The sequence below is a fragment of the Podarcis pityusensis genome, assembly GCF_964106645.2.
Source record: "Podarcis pityusensis genome assembly, chromosome: Z".
Classification (NCBI taxonomy): domain Eukaryota; kingdom Metazoa; phylum Chordata; class Lepidosauria; order Squamata; family Lacertidae; genus Podarcis; species Podarcis pityusensis.
This window is the reverse complement of record NC_138044.1, coordinates 8911412-8925491: the sequence shown is the minus strand read 5'-3', so window position 1 is coordinate 8925491 and position 14080 is coordinate 8911412. Positions and strand designations below refer to the sequence as shown.

General features: G+C 44.7%; 1 protein-coding gene across 1 annotated transcript in view; it reads left to right on the top strand.

The window, feature by feature from the left end:
* Nucleotides 1-6945, top strand: part of LOC308468891 (uncharacterized protein) — a 152117-nt gene extending 145172 nt beyond the window's left edge. Inside the window, exons 65-68 of the mRNA XM_080991362.1 lie at nt 734-840; nt 2136-2216; nt 3100-3288; nt 4518-6945. Coding sequence (XP_080847488.1) covers nt 734-840; nt 2136-2216; nt 3100-3288; nt 4518-4667 — 527 coding nt within the window. The 3' untranslated portion in view covers nt 4668-6945. The remainder of the gene's footprint in view (nt 1-733; nt 841-2135; nt 2217-3099; nt 3289-4517) is intronic.
* The last annotated feature ends 7135 nt before the right edge of the window (nt 6946-14080 follow it).

The following is a 14080-nucleotide window of genomic DNA, read 5'->3' as shown; positions in this document are numbered from 1 at the left end:
AGAGATTGCCTGCTGACCTGGCCTTGGACGACGGGTCGCATCGTGTGGTGCATACCGCCTGGGAGCTCCACGGGGATGGGCCAATGGAGTGGCTGCTGCTCATCAACAATGCTGGTGAGCAGGCAGCACCAAGACATGCTCCTGAGCGCATGCAGAGTGCGTTCCTCCTCCAGGTCCGGTGACAACTGCAGGACCAGCTTGCATGGTATTTATATTTTTCAAAATATAGTCCGGTGCCCCACAAGGACTGAGGGGCAGTGGACCAGCCCCCTGATGAAAAAAAATTCTGACCCCTGAGCTAGAGGAGCTAAGAAGTCCTGATTTGGAAGTCCTTTAAAGCTTGGGTTTTTTCTTTTTACAATTGCTTCGCTTCGCTGTTTGGTTGTTTGCTCTTTAGAAAACAAATCAAATAAAAATATAAATAAATAAATATTACCATTATCTTGCAATGCAACTTTCCTAATAGCCTTGGGTTACCAGAAATTCCATGCAGGCAAGTGTGCAGGCTCCTCTGCCAATCAGCTTGGTTCTCAATGCTGACTCGGCTCTGTATCCTCCTCCACAGGCCTGTTTGGTAGGAGGCCCATTTGTTTTATCAGCCTGCTAAGATCCTTGCCACCTGCCTCTCTATGCTGGCTGGGGAGAAGGGGGCTTCCTCTGCAGCCAACATGAAAGCATGATGCTGCTTAGTCTCTTAGCAGGCTAGTTATAATGGAAATTTGTTTCATTTCAGGGCATTACTACATAGACCCCAACCAAGGCAGCCCGCAAGACTCTTTGGTGGCATTTTGCAACTTCACGGCTGGGGGAGAGACTTGTATTTCTCCTGTGCAAAACCGAGTAAGAATTCTAAGGTTTCTGAGCAGGGCGAAAGTTCAGTCATGCACCCAGCACCATTGCTGTTGCTGTTACTATTATTATTATTAAATGTATGATTCAATGTATGATTCTCCTTTTACATGCATGCAATAAAAACAGCTAACATATTATCCTTTTGCTTATTATTATTTCAATTATTAACCCACCCTTCACTGCAACATCCCAGGGCAGCTTAAAGCCGTTAAAGAATACAATATTACAAGCAGTTGAAAACAGGTTAAAATCACTGATTACATCATTGTTATTACTAATAAACATAATGATCACCTTTTACATCCATCTCAAGGTGGTTTACAAACATACCATAAAACAGCTTAAAATTGTTGTTGTTGTTGTTGTAGTTATCATCATCGTTATCATCATCATCTCAGTTGGTAAGAGGATAGTGATGATAATGCCAAGGTTGCAGGTTGGACTAGATGATCCTCAGGGTCCCTTCCAACTCTACAATGCTATGATCATATGTGCCATTGCCACAGTGCTGCTGTGTAATTAATTGCAAAGTGCTTCTTAGCTGGCTGTGTTGTGTGTGTGTTTAAATAATAATATCAAAATACTCTTCCCTGCAAATTAAATGATCCTCAGGATCCCTTCCAACTCTACATTTTTCTGATTCTATGATTACAATTTCTTACCAACCCTTCACCATAAAGTCCTAGGGCAGGTTGCAGCAATTTAAAAATACAATATCAAAAGCAGTTTAAAACAAACTACCATCACAAGAATAGGGTGTGTCCATACTTTGGCCACCTCATGAGAAGAGAAGACTCCCTGGAAAAGACCCTGATGTTGGGAAAGATGGAGGGCACAAGGAGAAGGGGACGACAGAGGACGAGATGGTTGGACAGTGTTCTCGAAGCTACTAAGATGAGTTTGACCAAACTGCAGGAGGCAGTGGAAGACAGGAGTGCCTGGCGTGCTCTGGTCCATGGCGGACATGACTAAACAACTAAACAACACACACACACACAATGTCAAAAGCCAGGATAAAGAGATGCATGTTCAGCTCGTTATGGAAACTGCATAATGAAGGTGCCTGGTATCACAATGAAAAGACCTTCAATTATTTCCAGATAATGCAAACAGTGGAGTAGGACTGCCGGCCGTATCTCAACAGGGATGCTGTTCCCACAAATCAGGGGCAGCCACCCTGAAAGCCTTGCTCTGAGTTACTGCTCTGTGCCCAACAGCAGTTTCTAATCACTGTAAAAATCTGTGATCTTTGATGAACTCTCTGTGTGTTTTTAAACTATCAGGTCCCCATCAAAGCCTGGTTGAGGGCATATGCTTTGGAAAACACCTTCCAGTGGTTCAGTTCCCTGCCTGGTGGTTTCATGGTAAGCTTCTCTGTAAGCAACACTGAAGTTTCCGTCACAAAATTTTCCCTCCAGAAAGCTCATCAGCATTTTGGTACAAATGTCTCGTAACAGGCACATTTCTGGCTGCAGTTTTAGCTAATACACACTCCTATGCAATAAATTTTCCTCTAATTGTAATACATTTTTATGCACACTGTTCTCTAATATGTGCATTTTTTTCTACATGATGTTTGCTCGGAGAACTGCATTGCAAAATTCGGAAAAGCAAAAAATTCAAAGGATAGCTGTATTTTGGTTTGTGTATTCATTCAAGAACTGTGAATTAGGTAGTTCCAATGCAAACAAAACCAAGCGCCTTCTCCATCCCTATTTAGTTGTCATAACTTGGTACCTGACTTGCCTATTAATACATGCAATCCTCTGCATCTGGTGTGGGAAACCTTTGGCCCTGCAGACAGTGCTGAAGTACAACTCCCATCAGCCTCAGCAGGCATGGGCAATGACCAGCAATTATGGGAGCTGTACTTCAAGAAAGAGGGGGGTGGGGCTTGCCTGAGTGACCCGGTGAATTTGAACTTATTGAGCAAAAAGGAGTTTTAGCCTTTCCCCTGACATCCTAGTGTTCCAGGTGCATGGAGATAGTTGTGAGAGAGAGCATTTGCACATACAATCCCTCTATCTGCATTTTAAAATGCAGTCCTAAATGGCAGGAGCACCAGAGCAGGTAGAAAGAAATGATGTGTTTGGTTGGAACCCTTCTCTCCTGACATGCTAGCTTTCTACATGAGGTGTGATGATATTCCCCCCACCCCTCAACACACACACAAGATAGTGTTCAGCCCTGCAAGCTTGACCAGCTTTGGCCAACTCTTAACCCTCTGTCCTCTCTTGGTTGCTGCAGCTGGAGTACCAGGATACAGCCACTGTCCAGCTCCGTTTCCTGAAGCTTCATAGCAGCCTGGCCACCCAGAAGGTGTCGTATTCCTGCAGACCCCATCCAGATGGGGGCAAGCTGCAGCTGGAAAAAGAAATCAAGTTCCTTACCGACTCCCATGAGCAGAGTTACGTGGCTGTCCTTGAAGGATGCACAGTAAGTGGAAGAAAATGCATGACTGACATAGGAAGCTGCCTCTGAGTCAAACCATTCTTCCCATCTTGCACAATATTGTCTACACTGACTGGCATGAGATCTCCAGGGTTTCAATCTCTCCCAGGCATGCCTTGAGATGCCAAGGGTTGAGCCTGGGACCTTCTGCATGCAATATAGTTGCCCTACCACTGAGCTACACCCCCTTCCCTACAATTTTAGTGGAGTGGAACAGGGGTGAAAAGCACCATCTATATGTCCACCCTAAAGTATGAAGAATTTCTCCTCATGCATAAGGGGAAAGTCAATACAGAGGACACTAGGAGGGTCCTTTACTTGGTCAAACAGAAAAGCGGCTGCTTGGGAGAACCTACAGAAGTGGAGTCCACAGGCCTATAAATTAGATGGAGGCATCCCCTCACCTTAGCTTTATGCATGCATAAAAATGAGGCCACCTTCTCAGAGGAAAAGCATGCCTGCATTATCTGAGCTGGGTGCAAGAAGAATAGGGTGCCTGCTCTCTATCAGACTCACTCAAGGCTGGGTTTGGCCTGCATAAACATTCTTAACAAATTCCTAATATGATTTGATTAATCTGATTCTTCTAACAATATCCTTAATGCAGTCTGAGTAAGGGGAATTGGCTGATTCCCCTTACAGTGGTGCCTCGCAAGACAAAATTAATTCGTTCCGCGAGTTTTTTCGTCTTGCGGTTATTTTCGTCTTGCGAAGCACGGTGTCGGAAAAGTTTTGGAAAAGCTTCAAAAATCACCAAAGTCTTCAAAAACCTCAAAAAAGGCTACCACACCGCGTGCTATGAGTTGCTCCTCGAAGTCAAGTTGCAACTGTATTAATGGTTTTAAGAAAAAGGAAACAAACTTGCAAGACGTTTCCGTCTTGCGAAGCAAGCCCATAGGGAAAATCGTCTTGCGAAGCAACTCAAAAAACCAAAAACCCTTTCGTTTTGCGAGTTTTCCGTCTTGCGAGGCATTCGTCTTGCGAGGTACCACTGTACAGTGGCCATGCCCACCTGTCAATGTTATCTTGCAACAGGTAGGGCAGATACAGATCTGACCTGCCAGCACGATGGGAAATTATTCACACACTTTTCTCAGCCTATCTTCAAAACAATATAGTCTAGCAAGTTGCATTTGTGAAGGTTTTGTGTTGCAAAATGAAATATTTGGCTCTAATTTGGCTCTTGCCCAATAATTCTGCCTTGCATATTTCAGCTGGACAATGAATCTTCTATCATTGACACCATCTTCCATTTCTCCACGGAGGACCTTACCCTTTTGCCTGTGCGTGACCTAGCTGTGTTTCACAATGGGGACGTCTCTCATCAGTTCGGGTTCACAGTTGGGCCTGTTTGCTTCAGCTAAGATTGACTTTGAACAAATGAATGCATCTTTCCTCTTGTGGAAGTAAAACTTCAGAGAAAAGAGAGAAAATCTTGTACAGAACAAGGTGGCGCTTAAAAGCTACTGTTCCTATTTATGAGTTCTTTGTCTAAAGTTGCATTCCTTCTGAAGGATATTGTTTTACAACTCATTTCTGTGTGTAAAAAGGTGTTAATTTAAGTCACAGTGGAGATGTTATTGAATTACCTTGAGCATAGCTGTCAACTTTTCCCTTTTCTTGCGAGGAATCCTATTCGGAATAAGGGAATTTCCCTTTAAAAAAGGGAAAAGTTGACAGCTATGACCTTGAGGGAGGCTGCTTACTCTTTTTATGGTCTTTATATTTAACAATCACAGAATCCTGGTGCAATTTCTTTCCTCCAGTGTGCAGTGATGGGGAAAAATTGAACCTGTTGATTTTCAACCTGGTCTGTACCTATTAAAGTTGTTGTGCCTTTAGAAACATATTAACCCTTAATTACATTTGTAAAATTCACCCAGTAAATTAATGCAGCTTAGTGGAGCTAAATGCAATCAGCATTAGTCCTATTTTGAAGTGCTGAATTGCACAAATAACCTGTGGTCCCTTTCATGGGGTCAGTCCAAGGTGACTTTGCTGTTGTTTTGTATACTTTGTGGCCCTCTGTTCCCATGAATCTGCAGTGTTCTATTCTGAGAGGCATAACACTTAGCATGTTAAATTAGAGGGAAGGAACTTGATCCAACCCACTGGCCAGTTCCATATATCTCCCATAGCCTGAAGGCCAACTCTGATGGGAATGGGGTAGAACTTCACACCAGTCATTCACAGTAATGTCAGCTGACCTGTTTTCCTTTGCCCTCAGTGTTTGAATTCAGTACAATAGGTTAGTTTCTACATGCACTCACACACTCCTCTCTATCTCCCATCCAGACAAGCAAGAGGCATTATCAGAGTTCAAGGACACATTTCAGACAGGCAGCAAAGACCCAATGAGGGTACCAAACAGGGCTGGTGAGGGGCATGGCCTAGGGAGATGTCTGAGGGCCAGATAGAGAGGTCTAGAGGGCCACATTTGTCCCCTGTGCCTAAGGTTCCCTGGCCTAGGGAGAGGCCTGGTGGGCCACATCAGACCTGCCAGCTGGAGGTTCCCCTTTCTTGGTTTTAAACAACTTGAAAAGTGCAGGATTCCAGAACTTGGTTTGGGGTTTTATTTTATTTCAAGGACTGCAAACCTGAGGCATGTTTTCCTCTCTGTGTGAAAAGGCACAATCGCAAAAACTGGTCCACCACTCCCTCATTTTGTCCTTGTAAAGCAAAAGCATTCCAGTGTTTCTCCCCCCTCATTTTGGAGAGGAATGAAATGCTAACATCTGACTATGTGCTACTGTGCATTGTGAACATCAACAGGCAAATGCAGGAGATCAATCAATTATGATGCACATCACAAAGGGGATGTATCCAGGGGCATAGCTAGCTGCTCCAGCACCCAGAGCAGCAGGGGCGGGGCGAGCTGCCCAGGGGGGCACCATGGCAAGCTGCCCATGTAGTCCGCCTAGCAGACACAATCCCCATGCTGCTGTTTCGAGCAGTGCAGGGCCCTGAGCCACTGTGTCACTCCCAGGAGAGATGCATGGCTCGGGCGCACTGCAGGCCAGTCCCCGTGGTAAGTGCTGCCCCCCGCGGTGTGCCATTTTGTCACCCCCCTCAAGGATGACACCCGGGGTGGGCTGCACCCCCCCTTCCTACACCCCTAGATTCATCACAAAACAAAGAGAATGAACTAAATTTGCACTTGCTGATATATATGTGGATAGATGCCAATTTAGGAATAATGACTATAATTTAAATAGAAATGCATTATATAGTGATCAGTTTTATTACAATCGAGGGGCATTCAAATTTTGTTAAATAAACAGGTAGATTTGGATTTTTGGAACAAGAGAATGCCTTCAAATAAGGATCTGTCTTCCATAAACAAGGAAGGTCCTATGTTTCGGGTCCTATGCCCAACCTTGTTTAATACAAATTCCAAAGGAATCTGGAACACTAATGATGCAAAATGCCTCATGTTCCACAAGATACCAAAAAAGTTTGTTCATTTTGTCAGTAACTTAATTTGTAGCCACTAGAGAGCATCACAGAGTCACCGAAGCTCCTTTCTAAGAAGGGGGGAATCATGTTTGAAGAGGAGAAGCTGCAGAGAAGGAGGAGTCATTCGGATTGGATTTCTACTGCTTCCTATCAATATGCTTGTTTTTATGGGTTTTTAATGAATGGATTTCTACCTGGGGGGAAATAGCATTTTCTCTCTCCCTCGTCCCCGGTCCTCATAACAATGCTTCTAAATAGAAACTAAGTTGGAAATGTTTAATTTTTCATAGGTAGAAATGGACAGTTGTTTTCTTTTATGTTCAAAAAAAGCCTTGCTCGGAAAAGGGTTAAACTGCTAAGTATACTTTTGGTGAGCTTTCTAAGAGGAGCAATGACTCATGGCAGTCCTAAACCTCAGATAGGAGAGCCCTTTGAGATAAGAAGGAAGGCATTTATTGTCAGGGGAGGGGAGTTATGACTTTGGTCTTGAAGATACTAGCTGACAATGAGAGAGGAGAGGAAGAGAAGTAGAGAACCTTTGGTCTTAACAGATGTTGCTGAACAGATGTTACAACTCCCATCATCCCTGGCCATTGGCCATGTTTGCTAGGCTGGTGGGAGAGTAGATTTGGTGCATTCTCTTCACTGCTGTGCTGAAGGCTTTTATCCCTTCGAAGAGTTGGTGTGATGTGCTAGTTATTTATGTGCCATCATTGTCTCTTGGCCTAACTTACCTCATAGGGTTGTTGTGACAATAAAGGGAAGGGATAAAGAAACCATATATGCCACTCTGATATCCTGAGAGGGAGGACGCAACACAAATCCAAGAGAAAGGCTTTGCAGAGGAAGTCTTGCAAGATGCTCTGGTTTTATCCTGCAGTTCGCACTCTGCAAACCACTCAATTGGTCCCAACCTTGCCGCTCACCTCTTGCAAAGTTCATCCCAGTCCTAGATCATTTTTTGGGCAGAGTTGCTTCCCTCTCAAAACGGATTGGAAGATTTCAGGCTACACACCTTCTCACCAAAACCTTGCCTGGACTCCCCAAGGGGTGCTTCTTAACTGTAGCCTCACAACACCACTTCTCCTAGCCCAGGACACAAACGAAGAGCACAGCAACCCCTCCAGTAACAGTTACACAGATTATAACGTGTTTTTCGATCCGGAAGTGGCTGGGAAGCATGTTTCAACAGGAGGAGGACACCTCCCAGCCAAGGGCTGGCAGAATCTCTGAGAATGTTTCCCTGCTGTGTTTGCCAAGGAAAGCAGTGGTAAAACAGAGGAAATGGGATACCTTGTGCATACTGCAGGCACACTGCAGGCTGCAGAATCTTGCTCGCTCTCACCTAGACAGCTCAGGCAGGGGAAAGCACTGCATTTACAAAGTTTTGAAGATCATACCCAGGAATGGTTTTTGCAGTTTCTCTCCTCCTTTGCTCCTTGGCTACAATCTCAGTCCACATCAAAGGTGGGTGGGGTAAGGGAGGCAGACTGCTTTCTCTGCATGCTCCACATCTAGAACAGGGATGGGGAGCCTGTAGGCCTCCCTATGTTATCACAGAATTGTGAAGTTGGAAGTGACCATGAGGGTCCCCTAGTCCAACCCTCTGAACTCACAACCCTGAGATTAAGAGTCTCATGCTCTACCAACTGGACGTAGGCCATCCTGGCTCAGGCTGATGGGAGTTGGGAGTCCAAGAACATCTGCAGAACCACAGCTTGGAGAGGAGGCGCAGGATACCTTTCTCCTTCCCTTCTCTCTCCTCTGTCACTTGGCAGTGGCACCTTCAGCTTCGTCAGTGAACTGGGACAGAAGAGAAGGTCTGGGAGCCTAGAAGAGAATGAGTGCAAGTGCAGGAATCTTCTCTGGCATAGATTGAAATATCAGGTGGGGGGAAAGGGGAGGGCAGTCTTAAGAATCACTTATTATTTGAGGTGAGCATTACAGTCTCCTAAGATCCAAAAAGGGCCCCTGCATATGGGTGGTTTTTTCTGCAGGTATGTTCTACATGCCTCCGATGCAGTGACAGTGTGTTAGTAGTGGGCTGTCCCCACAGCATTCTGCTTTATTAGTTGTTCTGAGATGCTTCCACAAGGATGCTTGCCACGTTATTGCCAGCTGGGTGGTGCGCTCTTCCACTCTTCCAAGAAATGAATCCAACAAAGCTGAATGTTGGAAAATTTAGGACAGATTAAAGAGAGTCCTTCACCCAGAAAATAATTGAACTATGGAACTCTGTCCCACAGATGGTAGTGACGGCCACCAATTTAGATGGCTTTAAAAAGAGGATGATACAAATCCATGGAGGACAGGACTATCAACTATCATGTTCTCCCTCCACTGTCAGAGATGTTGGGCCACTGAATACCAGCTTTTGGGAATCGCAAGTAAGGAGACTGCTGTTTTGTTCCTGCCCAGGCTTCCTGGCTGACCACTGGACGAAGAACAGGATGCTGGACTAGATGGGGCATTGGCCTAATCCAACTGGCTCTTCTTATGTTCTTAAAGGTGGGACAAAATGCCCCAATGTAACGTGTGGTATGAAATGTGAAGGATTTCAGCATGAAGTGACGGGACATGCACAGACTGGAAACAATGCAGAATGCTCAACACTGAAATGTTTGCAGGTGCAAACTATTGAAAGTGGGATTGCCTAGAGCTGTCCTGAAGCCAGCATTGGCATAGGGGCCAGAGTATTGGACCAGGACCAGGACCTCGGAGACCAGGGTTTTAATCTGTACTCAGCCATGAAGTTCACGGGGTAACCAGGGGCCAGCCACTCCCTCTCAGCACTTCCTACCATGCATGGTTGTTGGGATTAAATGGGGAGGAGTAGGAGAAGCATGTATACTGCTTTGAGTTCCTTGGAGAAAAAGGTGAGATAGAACAAAAATAAACCAATAAAGATAGAACAACAAATCAATAAATCACAAGCACAAATAATCACAATTGCACAATAAAAAGGACATCTGGCAGGGTCCAGAGTCTAAGCAATGCTGCTGATTATTTGCACCAGATGCACCTCCCTGACTGTTCTCTGTAAACCTTTATGGTTTGGGAAAAGAGAGAAATTCCAATCTTTAGGACGGGTGCTTGCCCAGGTTTACAGACTGGGCTGTGTGTCTACCAGAGAAGGGAGGAGAGTGTCCTGGTAGATTTGCTCAGGATTTCTGTTCAACTCATTTTCAGTTTTAAAGCTGGCCAGGAAGTCTCAAACTATGTACCTCTGTTTGCACAGGTCTGCTCAGCCTACGCTCTGGTGCCCAATTTAAATGGGAATCTTTAAGAAACGGCTTTGGGGTGGGAGGAAAGAAAGAAGCCAGCACACGAGAGCATTGCCCCCCTCCCTTACTTTTTCCTGTAAAGCAAACACCTCGATTCAGTTTTTCCACTTCTGCATTCATTTGGCACCTACCCACTAGGCCAACAGGAGGAGGGCTCAGACAAGAGACGCCTCAGCCATGTTCCTTTTGCAATGTAGGTGCTGGAAGAGGTGTGTTTACGCAAAGAGAGGGAGGGAGGGAGAGCACAGGCCATGGGCCAATAACTCTCCACCTCCCGCCCCCCGCCCCCCAAGTCATTCCTCCCCACTTCTTCACTTAGGTTGAAGTTCCCACCCCTTCCCCTGTTTCTGGATCCTGTCTCTGCAGGACACACCTGGAGATTAGGGCAGGAGGAAGCCTGCACAACTGGGTTTATGAGAACGACTTGGGCAAGGGAACTCTTGCAATCGTGGCTGCGGCAACGGCAGAAGTGCAGGGTGGGGAGATTTGGTTCCAAGAAGCAGCTGCTGCACACAGTGCTGGTGGTGGTAGGAGAGGCAGGGGCCCTTTTCACCCAGAGGGCCACACTCCCTTCTGAGCAACATTCCAAGGTCCGCATATCCATGGGAGGCGGGGAAAGTGGCAAAAGCGAGTGTAGCAATAAATGTGAAAGTCAATCCTTCTACAACAGGCAAGTTCCTACAAACACCTCTCTGTCTTCCATCCAGGCAAGCAAGAGGCACAATGTGAGTTCAAGGGTGCTTGCCAGTCTGGCAGAAACAAGGATAGTGTGAGGCCAGGCCAGTGATGGGTGTGGCCTGGGGAGAAGGGGACTTTCTGCATGCTAAGCAGATGCTATACCCCTGAGCTACAGCCCTTCGCTTTGCCCATGAACTTGGAGCAAAGCTTGCTCCTGACACACTCAGCAACAAGAAAATTGCAGCTGTAGGAGTTCTACACAGCCTGGGTGCCAGGAAGTAATGGGGAGGTGCTTTTTTGGAGGGGGGGTATAGAATTGTTCCACTGGGGAGATTTTGCCATTTGTAAGATGGCCTTTACTTCTCAAATGCAAGAACATTTCCCGCCCACCTCAGACAAATGAGGATCTGTAAATAAATGCTGACTCCAAAAGACGGGATTTGATGGCATGTTGTTCCAGCCTCCTGGCTTCTACAAATGGGGAAAGGAATTGCTGGGGCACTGTGACACAGTCCTTTTCCTTGTGAGAAACGAAGCCTTTATGGTGCTTTGGGAACACATTTTTATTTATAAACTTACAAGTTAAGTGGGAAGGGAGGGGTCAGGAAAGTATCCAGCCAGACAACAACACTAGTCGTTAAAGCAACATAGTACCTACCTCCCCTGCCAGTGACCCTGTACTTAAGTCACGAGGAAAGATATATGATAGAACTACAGAGATGTAGAGATTTAAGGGATCCTAGTCCACCCGCGTGCAATGCAGGAATCTCAGCTAAAGCATCCATGGTAGATGGCCACCCAAACTCGGCTTAAAAACCTCCAAAGAAGGAAAGTCCACAACTTCCCGAGGGAGACGGTTCCAATGTTGAATATCACCGTCAGAAAGTTCTTCCTGATGTTTGACTTGAAGCCATTCTCCAGAGCAGGAGAAAACAAGTTTACTCTATCTCCCATGTGACAGCCCTTTAGATATTGAAAGATGGCTATCATATCTTCTCTCAGTCTGCTGTTTTCCAGGCTAAACATACCCTTGATCATCTTGGTTGCCCTCCTCTGCATGCATTCCAGCCTGTCAATATCTTTCATAAATTGAGATGCACAGAACTGGGCATAGTACTCCAGATGTGGTCTGACCAAGGGGGAATAGGTAAAGGTAAAGGGACGCCTGATCATTAGGTCCAGTTGCGGACAACTCTGGGGTTGCGGCACTCATCTGGCTTTACTGGCCGAGGGAGTACAGCTTCTCGGTCATGTGGCCAGCATGACTAAGCCGCTTCTGGTGAAACCAGAGCAGCACACGGAAACGCCGTTTACCTTCCCTCCAGAGCGTTACCTATTTATCTACTTAGACTTTGATGTGCTTTCGAACTGCTAGGTGTACAGGAGCAGGGACCGAGCAATGGGAGCTCACCCCGTCACAGGGATTCGAACTGCCGACCTTCTGATCGGCAAGCCCTAGGCTCTGTGGTTTATTACTTCCCTTGATCTGAACACTATACTTCTGTTGATGCATCCTAAAATAGCATTAGCTGTTTGGGCTGCTGCATCACACTGCTGACTCATGTGAGCTTCTTTTTTTTTTTTTTTAAGATATTTATTGAAATTTTCAAAGTGTTACAAAAAATAAAAAATAAAATAGAAGCAGAAGTAAGTACAAATAAAAATAGTTGACAAAGTAGAAAAAGAAAAAAAACAAACCCCTTCCCACCATATGAGTAAAAATTCAAAATAAAAAAAGTGACAGAAAAAAAGAAAAATACAAAAATACATCACAAACCGTTAAAAACATTTAAAAACAAATTCATTATTTTCAAATCCTTAACTGTCATTGCCTTCTTTCTTAGACCTCCTCCTCCTCCCTTTCTTTGTATCCTAGTTATTAATTATCCCAGCAAATCCTTTCCATGTTTCATAATATTCTGTCATTACATTACCCTAAACTGTTTTAATCTTATCTTTCTATAATAAAATAAACCTTAAAGCTTAAAACTTAAATCTTATCCTTACCAACTTCTCATAACCATAATATTCTTTCATAATTCTTTAAACATCTTTGCTAAAGCCAAGTAATTTCATTCCAACATTTTTCTAACATTCATCAATTTTATAAAACAGTTCTAATGGTAGAGAAAAGAGATACAAACAAATCCAATCTTCATCCAACGTCCCTTCCTCCTGGTTCCGGGTTTTGTTATTATCCCGTCGATCTAGCCCATTAACCTGGCAACCTTATATCTGAGGCTCTCAAGTCTCTTCCATGTCCCTTCCGCAACTCTTTTTCATATTTGTAACTGTATTTTCCCTTGTCTCCTGCTTGTGGTAACTCCAGCTTGACAATGTTCTTAACCCTTCTCGACAGATTAGCCCCTTTTCCATATTCAACACTGAATTCCATGTAGTATTTAAAAGCATGTTTCAAAGACCCTCCAAAATTAAGAGCCCCCACAAACCCAAACATCTCACGGCCCATTGCCATATTTGAAAAGTCCAAACGTCCCAGCATGGGGGGGGGGGGGTCAATCCAGCCCCCCATTTCCAAGCCAAACCAAACTTTTCCTTTCCAAATCTGGCTTTTTCCAAGTTCATTTGTCAAATCCGAAAACTCATCTTCCTGTTGGGCCTGTTCTCTCAAGACACACTCCTGATTTAATTCCTGAGTGGGCTCCACATATTTTCCCACTGTCTGTTCAAAATTTACCACTGCCTGTTCAAAATTTCTAGTCAAAGTCGCCATCCAATTCACCTTCTCATGTAATTGTTCCAGTAGGGCATTTGTTTTATAGAGAGCACACAACAAAGTTTCTGAATACATTGTCCTGCAAGGTCAGATGCCTGTTCCCACGGTTGTAATCTGTAGCAGCTGCCGGCTCCCTGGAGTTGGTTACAGTTTCACAGACTCCCTCTAGGGGGAAAACGTCTATTTGTTCTTGCAACAAAGTTTCCCTTTTTGAGATACTTTGTCAATATATATTCCTTTAAAATGTGAAGGGGAACAGTGGAATCACTATGTTTCTCTTCTTTTAGCTATCTGTCAAAAACACTTGTCTTTGGTCAATGAACTTCAAACGTCAGTCCTGACACCCCGCTCCAGGATCAGGACGGAGGAAAGTTACTTTACTATAAGGTCACTTTAAACAGTCCAAAAAGATCCGCCCCCTTCTTCTGCTGTCGAAGGGGGGTTCCACAATTTTAAATGGTGAAATCCAATCCTTTAAAGACGATTTTCTGAGCTCTAGTTTAAATTGTCTTTGCTTTATTCTGTTTACAAAAGAACGGAAGGCTGACTTCCTGTTTAGACCTTCCCGTTCCGTACCAAATTAGAGTAAGTTTTTAAAATCCAGTTCTTTTCTGCTCGCTAG